The sequence below is a fragment of the Podarcis bocagei genome (genome assembly GCF_964188305.1).
Source record: "Podarcis bocagei genome assembly, chromosome: 9".
Taxonomy (NCBI): Eukaryota; Metazoa; Chordata; class Lepidosauria; order Squamata; family Lacertidae; genus Podarcis; species Podarcis bocagei.
This window is the reverse complement of record NC_138134.1, coordinates 19,557,385-19,573,040: the sequence shown is the minus strand read 5'-3', so window position 1 is coordinate 19,573,040 and position 15,656 is coordinate 19,557,385. Positions and strand designations below refer to the sequence as shown.

General features: G+C 46.5%; 1 protein-coding gene and 1 long non-coding RNA gene across 2 annotated transcripts in view; one reads left to right on the top strand and one right to left on the bottom strand.

Annotated features, from left to right (window-relative positions):
- GABRA4 (gamma-aminobutyric acid type A receptor subunit alpha4) overlaps window positions 1–9,494 on the bottom strand; it is a 60,449-nt gene extending 50,955 nt beyond the window's left edge. Inside the window, exons 1-2 of the mRNA XM_081208917.1 lie at window positions 8,840–9,494; window positions 8,501–8,619 (exon numbers count right to left, since the gene is read on the bottom strand). Of these exons, the coding sequence (XP_081065043.1) occupies window positions 8,501–8,619; window positions 8,840–8,922 (202 nt within the window). The 5' untranslated portion in view covers window positions 8,923–9,494. The remainder of the gene's footprint in view (window positions 1–8,500; window positions 8,620–8,839) is intronic.
- On the top strand, window positions 9,124–15,246 carry LOC308595240. The gene is made up of 2 exons (XR_014011953.1): window positions 9,124–9,228; window positions 14,149–15,246. It is a non-coding gene; the product is annotated as an uncharacterized lncRNA (long non-coding RNA).
- Window positions 15,247–15,656: the final 410 nt, after the last annotated feature.

Sequence of the window (15,656 nt, the reverse complement as noted above, 5' to 3'; positions counted from 1 at the left end):
GTAATTGCACAACAGCATGAAAATCCCAATCACTTACTATCCATCAACATTACAAAAATATTTCAGGTAACAGCGCAGAGAAAACACAACGTAGTTACATTTTGAGATCCTATCTAGTTATAAATTAAAAGCTGGTCCAAAGTGCTGGTTAGGAGCACATGGGTGAGTCACCTACGCCAAAAAAGCAAACAAAGAGTGGTTCGAGAGTTGTCTTACACTCAATGCCTGTCCCATCACAATACACTTCCTGTCAGATGAATAACTGGTGATCTTAAGGAATATCTATGTCCTGAGAGACAACGACTCTTTTCCTGCTTCATTTCCTTTTTAACAATAGAGAAGGAAGGTCCAGCTTCAAAGTTCACTTCCACACCGGCTGGTCACTGCAAGTAACAGTAATGACTGCTCACCTTGCCCGTTGAGGGGGGCAGCGTTTGCGACCCACTGCGCGCTCCCCGGGCTCCTGGAGACACACCTTGGCTGGCTGGCTGGCTGTTGCTCCATCACCTGGGATGGTCACTGAGGCTTCAGGGTTCCTGCCTGACCCTGGTTTGAATTAGCCAATAGGCGGTGACTGGGGGCGGAGCCGGGGGCCAGGTAAGGAGGCTCCTGCCGACGCAGCCCTCACAGTTGGTGCAGAGCATCACCTACCGTAAAGGTAAAGGGACCCCTGACCATTAGGTCCAGTCGTGGCCGACTCTGGGGTTGCGGCGCTCGTCTCGCTTTACTGGCCAAGGGAGCTGGAGTACAGCTTCCGGGTCATGTGGCCAGCATGACTAAGTCACTTCTGGCGAACCAGAGCAGTGCACGGAAATGCCGTTTACCTTCCCGCCGGAGTGGTACCTATTTCTCTACTTGCACTTTGATGTGCTTTCGAACTGGTAGGTTGGCGGGAGCAGGGACCGAGCAATGGGAGCTCACCCTGTCGCAGGGATTCGAATCACCGACCTTCTGATCAGCAAGTCCTAGGCTCTGTGGTTTAACCCACAGCACCACCTGCGTCCCTTATCACCCACCCTACCCTCCCTCTAACTGTTTTAAGGTTGTTGCAGGTTAACCTTTTCCTTTTCAGGTCCGTGGGCATTGCTGCAGTCGCACGATGGTTGCTGTTTCCCAGATTCTGCAGGCTGTGCCTTCCCCATAGCAATTGTCACAACTTTGGTGGTTTTAGGCCTTGGGCGGTATTCTTTAGTCCATCAATGGAATGGAGGGGTAGCGTGGTTACGCACCCCTCGCGCAGTGGTGTTAGCAGGGCCCAATTAGAGGGGTTTTCACAGAGAGTCACTGGCCACGAGTGCTCGGTGTATGGTCAGACTCCCAGAACTGGAGGGGGGCAGCTGCATAAACGTCCATTTTGCAGTCTCCCCCATATTTCCTGCCTTGCCCCTGTCCAGCCCCAGTCTCCAATTGGGAGCTGAGAGGGATACCCGCCCAATGCCTAAGCCAAGGTTTCCTACATCTGAAATTTAATAAAGTTGTGGCCTAATATTAATCCTACTGCGTTGTGTTTTGTTTTTCCTGGCCCTGGCTCCCAGGGGTGAGGGGTCTGTGGCTGGGCACACAACCCATTAGTCTGTCTGATCAAGAGATTTGAAGTAAAATTCACCTCTAAAGGATGGAGGAAGAGAGGGGGGATGGAGAGAGGATTGGAGAGGAGAATACCTATCATGGTTCCAATCCTGTTGTAATTGAATGGACTTCCAAAATTATAAGTTCCAGCCCAGCAAATTATTATCAATGAAGAATCGAAAGAGAAGTTGGGGGGGGGAATTATCATCTGGTTTCTTTTCTGTATTGACTGTCTTTTAATGCCTCTGTCTCTCTATGTTTCCCAGTTAAAATACCTCTTTTGGGTATAAACTCCTAGAAGAAGCAGAGGGTGGATAACCAGGGGGGGCTGGAACTAACAGTGCCTGGGGGCTGGGCTGATGGCTGTTAGAACCATTCATATGCCCACTTTTAAAAAGCAGGGTGGTACAAATCCCCTTCTCTAGATGAGCAAGCTGATAGCACTTCCTACTCATTTTTCAGCCTTTTACCCTACAAATGCTAAGAATTGTACTGACGGGGACTAATTTTAAGAGTCGAAGGCAATGTTGCAGTTGATAAAATCTCTACTGAAGCCAAGATGGTTTCAGATTTCTTTGAATCTGGGCACATGCCATCTTTAGGAAATCAACAGAAAGCCAACAGTATCTCCACATTCCAGGAAAACTCTACGACAAAATTACTGATAAGGAAATATTTATCGGGTTGGGGGGGGGGGAGTTTGGAAAACATCCAGGCTTCAGCAGACACTTCCACGTTATTCTGCTCTAACCTAGAAAGCAGAATGTTACATGATGATTTGTTGCAATAAACCGGTCGGATTTAATTTATAATTCACAAAGGGCACAGTCCAGCCAAGCTGACACATTTAAGGCCCATTAATTTCAGCAGGAAATCCATGTTACTTAAAATTTGGCCAGATCCTTCCCAAGGTGTTTATCAGCAGAAGCCAGCCCATTCTGTTTCAGCCTCTACATTTTTCATGCCAGTGCAATTTTAATAGGGGTTAGGATGCGGGTGGTGCTGTGGGCAGAGCATAGGACTTGCCAATCAGAAGGTCGGCAGTTCGAATCCCCGCTACGGGGTGAGCTCCCGTTGCTCAGTCCCTGCTCCTGCCAACCTATCAGTTCGAAAGCACATCAAAGTGCAAGTAGATAAATAGGTACCGCTCCAGCGGGAAGGTAAATGGCATTTCCATGCACTGCTCTTGTTCGCCAGAAGCGGCTTAGTCATGCTGGCCACATGACCTGGAAGCTGTACGCCGGCTCCCTCGGCCAGTAAAGCGAGATGAGTGTCGCAACCCCAGAGTCGTCCACGACTGGACCTAACGGTCAGGGGTCCCTTTACCTTTAGGATGGAGATTGAAACTAAGCTAAATGGACATAGGCAGAAGTATGATAGAGGTAAAATGTTGGAGTCCAATGGAGGGAGGGAGAGAGAGAGAGAGAGAGAGAGAGAGAGAGAGAGAGAGAGAGATGGGGAGTGGAAAAGTTGCCTCACTGGTAGTCTCTCCCAGCCCCCTCAAGAAAGTGCTTTCACCTTTTCTTTTCTTTTTTAAAAAAAACACAGATACAGGTCTTAAGCCCTTGCAGATAAGTGTGCTCTTTGATATTGGGTGTGGCCATGGTCACATGCTGACAGCTCCTAGGAGTCACAGATGAAAGCTGAGTGCAGGGTGTGGACCAAAGGTGGACAAACTCCCCCACAAGGAGCACAATGTGTCCCCAACAAGAGATACTACCCCTCCCCTAACACTAAATAAAAGGTTGAAATGAAATGAAATGAAACTAAAAAGAAGGTTTAAGCAGAGGCTTCTAAACTGAGGTTGGATGGCCATCTGTCATGGATGCTTTATGGACAATTTCTGCATTGCAGGCAGTTGGGCTAGATGACCCTTGTGGACCCTTCCAGCTCTACAATTCTATGATTCTGTGATTTTATGAATATTAACATCTGCCACACAGGTACTTTCACAGAATCTGTGACATGTCAACCCAGCTTCTGTGAAATCTGTACAGAATTTAACCAGAGCTAAATGTGCTGGAGAACATGATTCAGCAAACACATTAAATATTCCATTGCTTGTCAACCTGGAACACAACTTTAACATTAAATGTTCTCTTCTCATTGAATCTTGCCATGCTCTCTGACATTTGTTTACTTATGTGTTCATTGGTGAATTACATGATTTCCAAAGAAAAGAAAAGAAAAAAGTGAAACACTTTTGGCATAAAAGTTTGTCAGCAAAAAAGGGGAAAAAATGAAGAAGAAAAAGAATATTTTAATGATTAATCAGCTGCTGCTATTCTGAGTTATGTCAAAGAAACAAACCTTTGCACACTGCCATACAATCACGATTAAATCATAATATGAGTTATTTCTAGCAGAAAGGTACCTTTACTACAAAAATGGACAATACAGGGCTAGATACTATCTCCCCAAATCAGAGTCTTCTATTCAATCTGCTTCTTAGGAACTTTTAAAAAAACTGTTCACCTTTTTGAGTTTGGACTCAAAAAGAAGCAACAAAAATGGCCCAACACCCAACTTGGATTTCAAAGGTTTTCTTTCTAGGGCTTTCATTGAATTTTCCTTCCATTCCAAATGTGAACATAAAGTAAGCCCTATCTTATGCATGGTAGTTCTCCAACATTCCTAGTTTACAGGGTTGCTTCATTCATTTACATGGCAGCAACCCCAAGTCTGCTGTTGGATCTTCATTCAACAAGAAACAGCTGCCCCATTCCACACCTGAAGTGGTCTGCCACTGTTTCATCTTGGTCCATTGTGTCCATCCATCATTCCGCTATCAAAACTTTCCACCTTCCTCATCACTCAAGACCATATAAAGCCCATCCTTAAATTCCTACATGGCTTCCTGTTTGTAACGAGATTTTGCACATGTGTCTTGCTCTTAACTTTAGAGTCCTCATCTCTCTGCGCTTGTATCCCAACAAACCTTCACTTATCCAGCTTCACCACCCTTAGCTGTCCAAATGCTCCCTGAAACTCCTCCATCTTTTCTCCCTGGCTGCCTAGAATCCACTCCTAGAATACACCTAGGAAGCCAACTACCTTAACTTCCTCCAGATCCCTCCTCAAAACTCTTCTTTTTCTGCAAAGCCTTTGGAACAAACCCTTATTCACAATACCCTACTACTGCATCTAAGACTGCCGTCCTGTGCACACCCGGCCGGCAATAAGGCTTAGTGGGACTGACTTTCAAGGAGACGTGCCTAGGATTGCATTGTCAGTCACATGTAGCTAAAATAAGTACATGCACTTGAAATAATTGCACATCCTTCTCCTGTTTACCCTACCTAAATTTCCTTCCTCTGCCTCTGCTGTTCTGCTTGGGTCTCTTTTGAGGTTGTAAGCCCCTTGGAGTAGGGCCTACCAAGCCTACAGAGTACAGGGATGGTGTTATAACCCGGGCTTGCCATCAAACATACACCTTTGCCTCTCAAGCGGACATACCTGTACTAGACAAAGTGTTTCCAAGCACATGCTTGTATCATTTACACACATTTCTCCTTAAGGTGTAAACCTATAACTGTAATTGTTGAAGCAGCCCAAATATCCACTATCTGCCCCATGTTGGACCAGGGTGGACAACCTTTTCTCCTTTTAAGGGTCACCATCTTTCCAGGGGGGATGCGGGTGGTGCTGTGGTCTAAACCACTGTGCCTCTTGGGCTTGCCAATCAGAAGGTTGGCGGTTTGAATCCTTGCGACGGGGTGAGCTCCCATTGCTTGGTCCAGCTCCTGCCAACCTATGTAGCAGTTCGAAAGCATGCCAGTGCGAGTAGATAAATTGGTACCACTGTGGTGGGAAGGTAAACAGTGTTTCCGTTTGCTTCTCTGGTTTCAGTGTTTCATTGCGCCAGAAGCGGCTTAGTCATGCTGGTCACATGACCAGGAAAAACTGCAGACAAACGCCGGCTCCCTCGGCCTGTAAAGCGAGATGAGCACCGCAACCCCAGAGTCATCTGCGACTGGACTTAACTGTCAGGGGTCTTTTACCTTTACCTTCTTATCTTTCAGGGGCTGGAAGCCAGCTGTGGGTGGTGTCAAAGCCAGCAGTGAGTAGGGTTAGGAACTGAAAATGGATCAAACCACCCCTTTCCCCCTCTCTCTCTGCCACCCGCTTTTCCCTCTTTCTGTTAGCCCTCCTCCACCCTATGCCTAGCAGGTCACTGGTGAGGAACAGGTCACTCTTCCCACAGGTTTGAACAAATTGCTTGCAGGGGGATTTTGACAGAGAACACCCATGCGCCATACTTTACAGAGAGCACTGCTCTATATGGAAGCACCTTCCTCTGCATAGGAGACAACTCCTAGGAGCTAAGGTCCCTTTTCCCACCACCCAAAAAAAATTTTGAGGGGGGCGGGACGGCCCCCAAAGTTGATGGACATTGCCATTCAATTGGTGTGCGTGCATCACATCCTGTGATTGATTATGTGGGGTGGGCCTTACCTGCCACTCCAATATTTTATTCAAGATGACACCCCTGCTGCCCAGTGTGACCCAATTTAAATATATACTTAAGTGAAGGCAGAACTTGTCCAGCAGCAGTTATCATTAGGAGAGAAGATGAGCAAGTAGACAAGTCACCTGGTCACAGTCTTCTCCACTCTGGTGAGATGTATTTAAATTATAGCAATTATTTCTAAAATGGACTCTATCAGCCCATGAAAATTATATGCGAATCTCTGCCCTTTATAACTATTTTTATGTTATCCATTTACTCTTTTTCTTTATGTTGTTGGTGGTGGCTGCCCTACTTTGAAATTAGGCAGACCGTCATGTGTGCAATCTTTTTGTCACAGGAATCCCACCCCAATCTAGAGTCATCTCAGTGTGAATCCTGTGTAGCAATACTCCTATTTATCTCCAACCATCAAATGGCCCCTGAGGGTACCTCTCAATTATATGACTTTATGTGCCTCAGATAGATAATGTGACATATAATCATTTATGGGACCCTAAAATTGGCATTTATTCCAGAAAGATTAACAGCCTCTTTCTCAGGTGACTATGAAATCTGCACAAGATGTAAAATAGATGAGATCATGCATTTTAGCAGGCCAGCTATGGTTTGTGGGACACATCATTGTGGAGCCAGAAGCTGATACATCTGTTCATTCAACACTTCTGGAGCTGATTCTCAGTCATGTAGGGGCTCTAGTTGCTTATTAATGCAAATGTTTGCTTCACTTTAGAGACAAAAAAGTTATCATTTTGAGTGTGTGTGTGTGTGTGTGTGTGTGTGTGTGTGTGTGTGTGTAAAGGACCTCTGGATGGTTAAGTCTAGTTGAATTTGACTTTGGGGTGCAGCGTTCATCTCTGCTTTCAGGCCAAGGGAGCTGGCGTTTGTCCTCAGACAGCTTTCCGGGTCATGTGGCCAGCATGACTAAACCGCTTCTGGTGCGACTGGACTTAATTGTGTGTGTACACCATTTTTAGCCTTCTAAACATTTTTAAAATACGTGGCCGGGGGACAGACTAGCAGGAAGCAATTCCTTTGAGTTCTTGGGTCAGTAGAATATCATATAACTCAAAGACCTTAAACTCTTTAAGCCCCATGTGTGCTATTCAATAAGCAAACATGCATGTTTGAAGCAATTAAATAGTTGGGATGAAAGAAAATATTCTAAACATTACATGTAGTTGTCTGATCTTGTTCCACATATAGGTAAAAGAACTGTTTTAGGGTTGCAGTCTTAGACTCACTTACTTGACAGCAACCCCCACTGATTATAGTGAGACTTAGTTTTGAACAACATGCATAAGTTCATACTGTGCCTAAGCAGCTGGGTCCAGTATACTTTTTGATTCCTCCCCATCCCTTTGAATTGTAGTCTCCTATGCCATCAGGACTGGCCCTACCATTGGACAGTGTGGGGCAGCTTCCTCGGGTATCCAATCATGAAAGCCAGGGAGTGGCAGCAAAATTGCTGGGGGGCAGAGATGTATTTGCGGCCTAAGAGATGTATTTGAGGGGGCATAAATGCGAGCTAAAGAAGGGGGCGTTCCACTTTCTGGTGCTACCGCATGCAAAGGATGGGGCTTTCGATGTGAACGTTGTTGCCAAGATCATCAGATGCAGGTGCAAGATTTCTTTAAAAAAACACAAAACCTCCCATAGCCTCACTGCCGGAGTGTGCGGGTGTGTTTTTAATCAGAAGCAGCAGCTGCATTTGCTCTCCTTTGACAGAATGCCAAGCGATTGCTGCCCCCAAAGTGGCAGGATCCAGGCAACCAACTCTCAACTTCTCTCCTACCACCATGTACACAATCTGCAGATGAGGTTGGGCGGGGGGTGGGGAGGGATGGGGGCCCAGCTGCTAAATCCCTGTTTTCTCTGCTTAATGTGGCGGAATCAGAGAGGGGCAGGGGAGAGGAGGTAGCCGAAACTGGCAGGGAGGAAGGTTCCCCGGCGCCGCCTTGCCACTGCTGGATCGCCAAGGATGTGAACTCGGAGGAGGAGACCAAACTTCCTCCCTACTCATGTTAAGCATGTAGCGGAATTTTGATTGACAAGCTGCCGCCGAAATCCAAAACAGGACCCAGGAAACTGGTCTGAGCAGCTGTGCTAGAACCAGTGGGTGGCTGTGGCGTTTCTAAGCATCGAAGGAGCAGCTTTGGGTGCCACAATCTGGAATGTGGTTCTCTCTTTTTTTGTAGGAGGGGGGATGTAAAGAATCAGAAGGCTCTCCCTCCCTTTTCTCTCCCCCCCCCACCTTCCCCATCCAAGTGATCAGATATAGAAGAGCTGGAGGAGGGAAATGGGTTCGAAGGCACACAACAAGAGAAAATCAACCATCATCATTACTTTGTTTTTGTTTTGGTTTGGAAAGGCACAGAAGCATACCTAGGCGAATTTCCCCCACAGACAAGACACACAGGCAGACTCAGCACAGACAGCAGGGACCGTACACAGTAACCATACCCCCAAATCCAGGACGCAGCCTGTTGTCATAACCATCCAGGAGACGGTCCAGGATGCGCGTGAAATTCTCCGGCCATAATTTCTCCTCCTTTTTGAGCTGTCCCGGGAGCACGGTGAGGCTACAAGGGAGTGGGGGGGTGGAAGCACAAAAGCATTTTAGTGGGAATGAGGCAAGAAGAAGGGAGAGGCGGGGAGAGAGAGGTGGCAGCTTTGATTTAGCCCTCGCCAACTCACCTTCTTCCTCTCTCTCTCCCCTTCCCAAATCCGGGGCATCAAGTAAGGGGTGCCAGGGAATTGGACGGAGGGGTGGGGGGGTGGGGATGCTGCCCTGCTACTCACCAGGTCGTCAGGCACAGGAAGTGTAGGAAGGTGACAGACAGACCCCAAGGCATCGCGATCGCTGGCTCCTTGGCAGAAACCATCTTTGCTTGCCATACTTTAAGCCTGGTAGCACGTTCCCCCGTCACTAAACGCCTTGTCCAGAGATCACACAGCCGCGAAAAGGAGGAGAGGCGGGGTGGGGGGTGGAGAGAGAGAGAGAGAGAGAGAGACGGAGAAGAAGAGGAGCGGGGTGGAGTGGAGAGGAGGAGAGGGAGGGAAGCGAACCCACCACCACTGCCACCGGCGCACCCGCTCTTCCCAGCCACACGCTCGATGTGCCTGCTGCTTGCCTTGGAGAGCCAGCGAGGGAGCCTGGCAGACGCCAATCGACCAAAGCAGAGGAGGAGGTGAGGGGGCGAGCCTGGGCTGGGCTGGGGCCCCGATCCCCTGAGCCAAACCCCCGCCGCCCCGATCCTACATCGCGTCGGTTTCTCCCGTTGCCAAACGCGTGGCGCGCTCAGACGCAGGACGCGCGCGCAAGTTGCCTCCGCTCCCAAGTCCCTTTCCCTCCACTCCAGGGGGCAACAGGCTTCCAAACCCCACCTCTTCTTCTTCTTCTTCTTTCTCCTGGCTGACTCCGCCCCGCTACTCCGCCCCAGGAGGATTTCTTATTTTTTATTTTATTCTGCAACATGGTTTCAGGGCCCCTCTTGTGGGTGGGTGTTGTCCTTTTCTCTCTCTAGCGAGAGTTGGGGCGGCGGCGAGTCCTCCGTCAAGAGGCCCGCGCCAGAACCTCGGGGCTCGTATTCTCTGGAAATCTTAAGCGATGGCAATGACATATTGTTGATCCCGCACCTCTGAGCGTGTGCAGAGCGCCTTTTCTTCCAAGTGCTACGCCCTCCCACTTGGGAACATAAGGAGATGGTTTATAGCGAGGAGGCTATTCGTTCTTCTGCCTCAGTATTGTCAACTGGAGACCATGAGTCTCTCTCAACCCTGACTGGAGAGGTCTGGGATTGAACCAGGGACCTTTCGTATTGTGCTCTGCCTCTGAGCTACGCCACCATCCGAAGGACTCCCTTTGCAAACCGGTTTAATTAAAGCGCCTCTTCTTTGCAACTGAAGACTTTCCAGAGATCCCATTTAGGCTTAAACATGAGTCTCCTTATTAAGCCTGTTCCCGTGCCCAAGTTATATGTCCTGAAACATAAGAAACACTCAGAAAAGAGTGGCTTTCAGCATATGCTTAGCATCTTCCCTTCACAAGCCATGGATACGAAATGACCAACTTTTATACACCTGGGATCAGTAGGAAAGACTTCCAAGCGCCACGCTTTGGACAGGCTTCAGACTCCTTAGAAAACGCAACCTGATCAGCAACAGCCACTACTAATCTTCCCTTCCTTAAGGTGGATTAAAAACTGCTAGTAGTATCCCTCAAAAGCATTTTTTCCCCTATGGGAGAGAAGAGAGCACACACATAGCAATTGGCAAGAAAAGTCATTTTGCAAATTCCAGCAAGGACCCTCATTCTCAAACACACACACACACACACACACCCCTGTCAACTGCCTGTGCAGACGCCTCTTTTTGCCTTCCCTTTCCTCCATCACAATGGCCCTCAGGGACCTTCACCCCCCTCCTCCTGTCATTATCCAGCCTCATTGCCTACGGGCAAGGCTACCACTTTCACTTCTGCTTCGAAACCCCACATCCCAGAATGACGCAGACTTGCTGTCACAGTTCCTCTCTAGCTATTCTGCTGTGCATGCCTCTGTCTCTCTCCCATTCCTTCCCAGATGTCCTGGCCGTGATCATGGTGATGAAGTCTTCATTTGTCTTGATTGTCTTTTGGAGGGAGGGGGAGAGGGAGGCACACAAAAAAAGACAATGAAACCAGGGGAGAATAAAGAGCTGGGTTGAACACATGTGCGCTCCTTTGATAGGAGAGGCTGGGTGACAAGGCGATTTCTTCCTACAGAGATCCTGGCATAAAATTAAAGGGGAGGGGGCTAGAGAAAGAGGAGCCCTCCCAGTGCACTGCGATGCTAAAAACAGTGCTCTCCCTACCAAATGCATATAATCCGGCTAATTATCCTTGGCCACTCAACAGAGAGATGTCAGCTTCGGAGAGGGTGGTAGACAGATAAGTGCCTTTAGAATGGCATGATCAAGTCCAGGTTTTGGTGACCCAAATAATTTCCATCACACCAGCGCCAAGGGATTAGGGGACACTTCTCCAGATCCATTTTAGAAAGATTTCAGAGCTTGCTGGATTACTTCAGGGAAATGTGCTTCATGCAAACAGTTTGAGCCAGCCAGACCCACAGCAGGGATTCTTGGATCCAAAGGCCATCCTGTATTTAAATGTTATTTATTTAAATACAGGTGTGGAGGTAGAACTTGAATGGTACAATCCTGTGCACGTCTACTCAGAAGTAAGCTCCACCGAGCCGACTAAGGCTAACCTTCCAGGTAGGTCTGTAGAGAACTATGGCTTAAATGATTCATTTATCCCTGCATCACCAACCAGCACACATGAGCGTCTCATTACTTTTTTCTTTTCTTTTTTGCCTTTGAAACGGAATCTGATTATCTTCAATACTGTTGTACCCTTGAATTCTTCCAGATTGCACTTCAGATCATGTTCCTCTAATGGTGCCCTCCTGAGTCCTTTGGAGAAAGAACACACAGAGAGACTCTGTGATGCTGTACTTAAAATTTACTTCACTTTATTATTCATTCAGAGGGCTTCCATCTAGATAAGCAACTCTTTAAAACAAAGGCCTGTCTGAGTTTGAGAAGACTGCAGGTTTATTTGCTCTGGCTGCATTTCTTTCTTCTTCTTCTTTGGAAATTCAGCTAGGTCCCATCTAGATTTGGTCTCTTTGCATACAGTATTCTGCGTGAATTCTATTGCTGCTATATGGAAGTGTATCAGTATTATTCAAAACAGGAAAATGAGATTTACAGTCTTATAGTCCTGGGTGCACATTAGTTTGAGGATCAGCAACTGGAGGACCTATGGCCAGTTCTGACCTCCCTGTTCCTGCTCCAATGAAGAGGGATGTGGAGAGAGCAGTGACTGGCAACAGGAATGATTAGCAGTTCACTCTGGGGCCACTGCTGCACATCAAAATGTTATGGTAGATCTTGGAAAAGTTCAGAAAATGGGCAACTAAAATGACCAAAGGGCTGGGAAAACTTCCCTGTGTGGAAAAATCTGAAGCTACAATATTTGGGGCTTATTAGTTTAGGGAAGGGAATGAATAACAGTGTATAAATTTATGCATGGATGATAAGGAGAAGTTGATAAGGAGAGGGGTTTTTTGCTTCTCTCATAATACTAGAACCTTACAACTGAATGTTGTAAGTTTTAAGACAGGCAAAGGAAGCAACCTTTTATTGAGCAGTCATCCTGCTATGCTTGCATCAAGTGTAACAGCAATGGCTGTTAAATCAATCATTCATTCTGATTTGTCTGCAGGGAGGTTAGACAATGTTGCCTCGAGCAAATGTTATCATCTCATGCTCCCCAGTGCATTTTGCCACCACTTTCCTTATTGCAAAAAAATGGCGGGTGGGTTTTGTTACGCAAGAGTTCCAAATCAACTTTCTTGTGCAACCTGCCAGTATGTGATTGAATAAGGAAAGAGTGGCAGTCTGGAAATGCTGTGAGTTATTTGCTCATTTGGTTGGCTGAGCTGGGAGAGAGACCTTCTCAACGAACCGCAATCCTTCTCTCATCACAAAAGCAAAGTGAGTGCTCTACTCTGCTGAAGTCAAGATGACTCGGTTCTGTTCTCTTGCCTACAATTTACCCTGATGCTCTCGCTCTCGCTCTCTCTCATGCACACACACATACACCATTCAGGAATTAGAGAAAATAGTGGCCTACATTCTTGTGTATCTGTTTCAGATATTGACACCTGCATACTGCACCTACAGCTAACAGGAAGGCTCCACCTGTTCAAAGAATGTCTAATTTTGACTTCTTCTTCTTGTACCATCCTTTCTGTACCCAAAACAATGAACCGGTATGACTGTTTTCCAGTGATAGATATCATAGCCAAAGATTTCCCCATAAATACAAAAAATAAAAATAAAATGTGCCAAGATCCACTGGAAATAAACTCAAATACCACCAAATGGCATATAAAATTGTTATACTGGATTCTGCCATATAGAGAAAAATGCGACAGTAAATTCATCAAACACATGTGCACTTCACAAGGTGCAATAAAATAAAATAAAAACCTTATTTTAGTTAATTAATTACACACATTAAAAAAAACCAGAGCAGCATACAATGGAATAATGCAATATACCACATGAAATTCAGAATAAAATAAAATCACATTGATCAATGTTGCATGTTGCTGGGGTCACACTTTAGAGAAAGGCCACGGAAACAGAAAACTCTGAAGGAAGTTTAACACAGTTGGTGCTTATCTAAGGTCATTAAGAAGGGATTTCCATAAGGCAAGTGCTGCAACAGTGAATGTCCTGCTCCTAATGCCTTTGAAATGCACAAAGCCACCCATAGACTGTATAATGGGAGGAAGCAGTCAGCTCTCCTTAAAGTGGTGCTAGATTAATTCAGCACTAAATATTGTATGGAGGTGTCCTGACTGATGATGTTAGAAGAACTTGCTACTGGCCTTGTGGTTGCTATGCCTGAAAAAGACTGTGAGAAGATATGAAAGCCATCTGCAAATATCTGAAGGGCTGTCACAGGGCTGCTCTGGAAGCTAGAAGGCAAACCAATAGCTTCAAATTACAAGAAGGGGGAGTCTGACTAAACGTCAGGAGGAACTTTCTGACAGTAAGAGCTGTTCAGCATTGGAACGGACTCCCTTGGCAGGTTGTGGACTCTACTTCATTTGAGGTTTTAAGCAGAGGTTGGATGGTTATCTGTTATGGATGCTTTAGTTGAAATCCCTGCATTGCAGGGGGTTGGACTAGATGAACCTTGGGGGTACTTTCCAACTCTGAATCTATGATTCTAAGTGCTCACAGACTGTTGAATGATCTGTTCTAGGACCTTCCCTGGTGTCATTGTCAAGCACACCAGTTGGTAGTTACCTGGGTCTTCTCCCTCCCCCCCCCCTTTTGAAGATAGGGACAACATTTGCCCAGTCTGCAGGGACCTCCCCTGTTCCCCAAGAATCATCAAAGATTATAGACAGTGGCTCTGAGATTACAGCCGCATGCTCCAGACCCTGGAGATTTAAATTCATTTAAAATAGCTAGGTGTTCCCTTACCACCTCTTTTCCTATCTTGGGCTGCAGTTCCTTCCTTACACTGTTTATTCTCTTATCACCAGGTTGGGCATCACTTTCCTTTTGGGTGAAGACCAAGGCAAAGTAGGTGATGAGCAGTTCCACTTTCTGTCACCCAATAGCAATTTTCCATCTTCTCCATGCAGAGGACCTATCGCTTGCTTCTTCTTCCTCTTGCTTTGACCATAGCCGAAGAAACCTTTTAAAATTATTTTTAATCTCTCTTGCAAGCCTGAGCTCTTTCTGAGCTTTAGCCTACCTGACATTCACCCTGCAACTGTTGGCTACTCGTGTATACTCCTCCTTTGTGATTTCCCCTTTCTTCCATTTCAGGTTACATACATCAGTTTGCTTTCAGGCTCATGCTTCCTCCAAAGGCCGTGTGCTCTCTGTTTGCTCCACCTTTCAGTCTCCAAGTCACTATAATTCTAAGTCAATCATAGGGTTCATATTTTCTGTTCTTCAGCTACACCCATGTATTTTAATGTACTGAAAACATATTTGGCAAAACTATTTTGCTGATGATGGACAGGAGAGAGTAGAGGTGATTATGGCATCCATAGAAGGTGCTGTCATCTATGCATATCTCTGCATGTTATCCTTTGCTTATAACTCCCACTCTTCCTAGTTTATATGTCTGCAGTGCACTCAGAATACATGCTGGGCTGAGGGTTGTGGTAAATGTGTGGGGTTAAAACCTTGCTTCAGATCATGACTGCACTGTACACCTCATGATCCTGCTGACTGAACATAGTGTTGTGAGTTTTGGGTTGTTGGGAGAGACTGTATACCTGAGTGCCTTCTAATTCCTGAATTCAACAAGGCACATTTCTTGGCAATGCCCTCTAAATATGGGTCATTAAGGTAAGAAAGGAAGTGGTTCCGTGTCAGGAAAAATGGATGGGGGCCCCTCCTTCAACTAGCTGCTAGTTAGAAGGACAAAAGCCAGGGCTGAATTGTGTGAGCTAGAGGCTAGAAGCAGGCTGGGCACTTGAGAGACAGAGACATGCCTGAATTCTGCTGGGAGCCAAGGCTGTGGCTATGGGAGAAGCAAGACCTTCTTGGGGTGTTGATGCTCTGAGCCTCTCCGTTGTAGGCTCAGGTTGCATATGTGTGTAAATAAACCATATATCATAATGATACCGCAGTCTCTGCTGTCCCTCATTCTGATGAAACTGAACCTTTGGTGAGAGCCTGAAACCTCTGGAATCTTGCATCGCTCAGAGATTGGGGTGGCAGGCAACACTATCACACCACCCATGCATGGAAGTCCATCAGGACAAGGCTGAATGATAATGGCCTCCCCAAATTGTCCGCCATATTTGTGGTTAGTGAAGCATGGAGGTTTGCTGAGTATACTTGAGGAGAGTGGTAGAATTCTACAATTTGAGAGGGAAACCGTCTCTGAACGTTTTTCGTTGGGGGTGGAGAAAGAGAGAGAGAACTCCTCTATCGTAAACACTTCAGCTCAGTTCATACTGAATGGAACTATATTTCTAGTTCATACTGGCGGATGAAGGAAGTGATATGTACTAAGGGCTGGAAGGGGTGG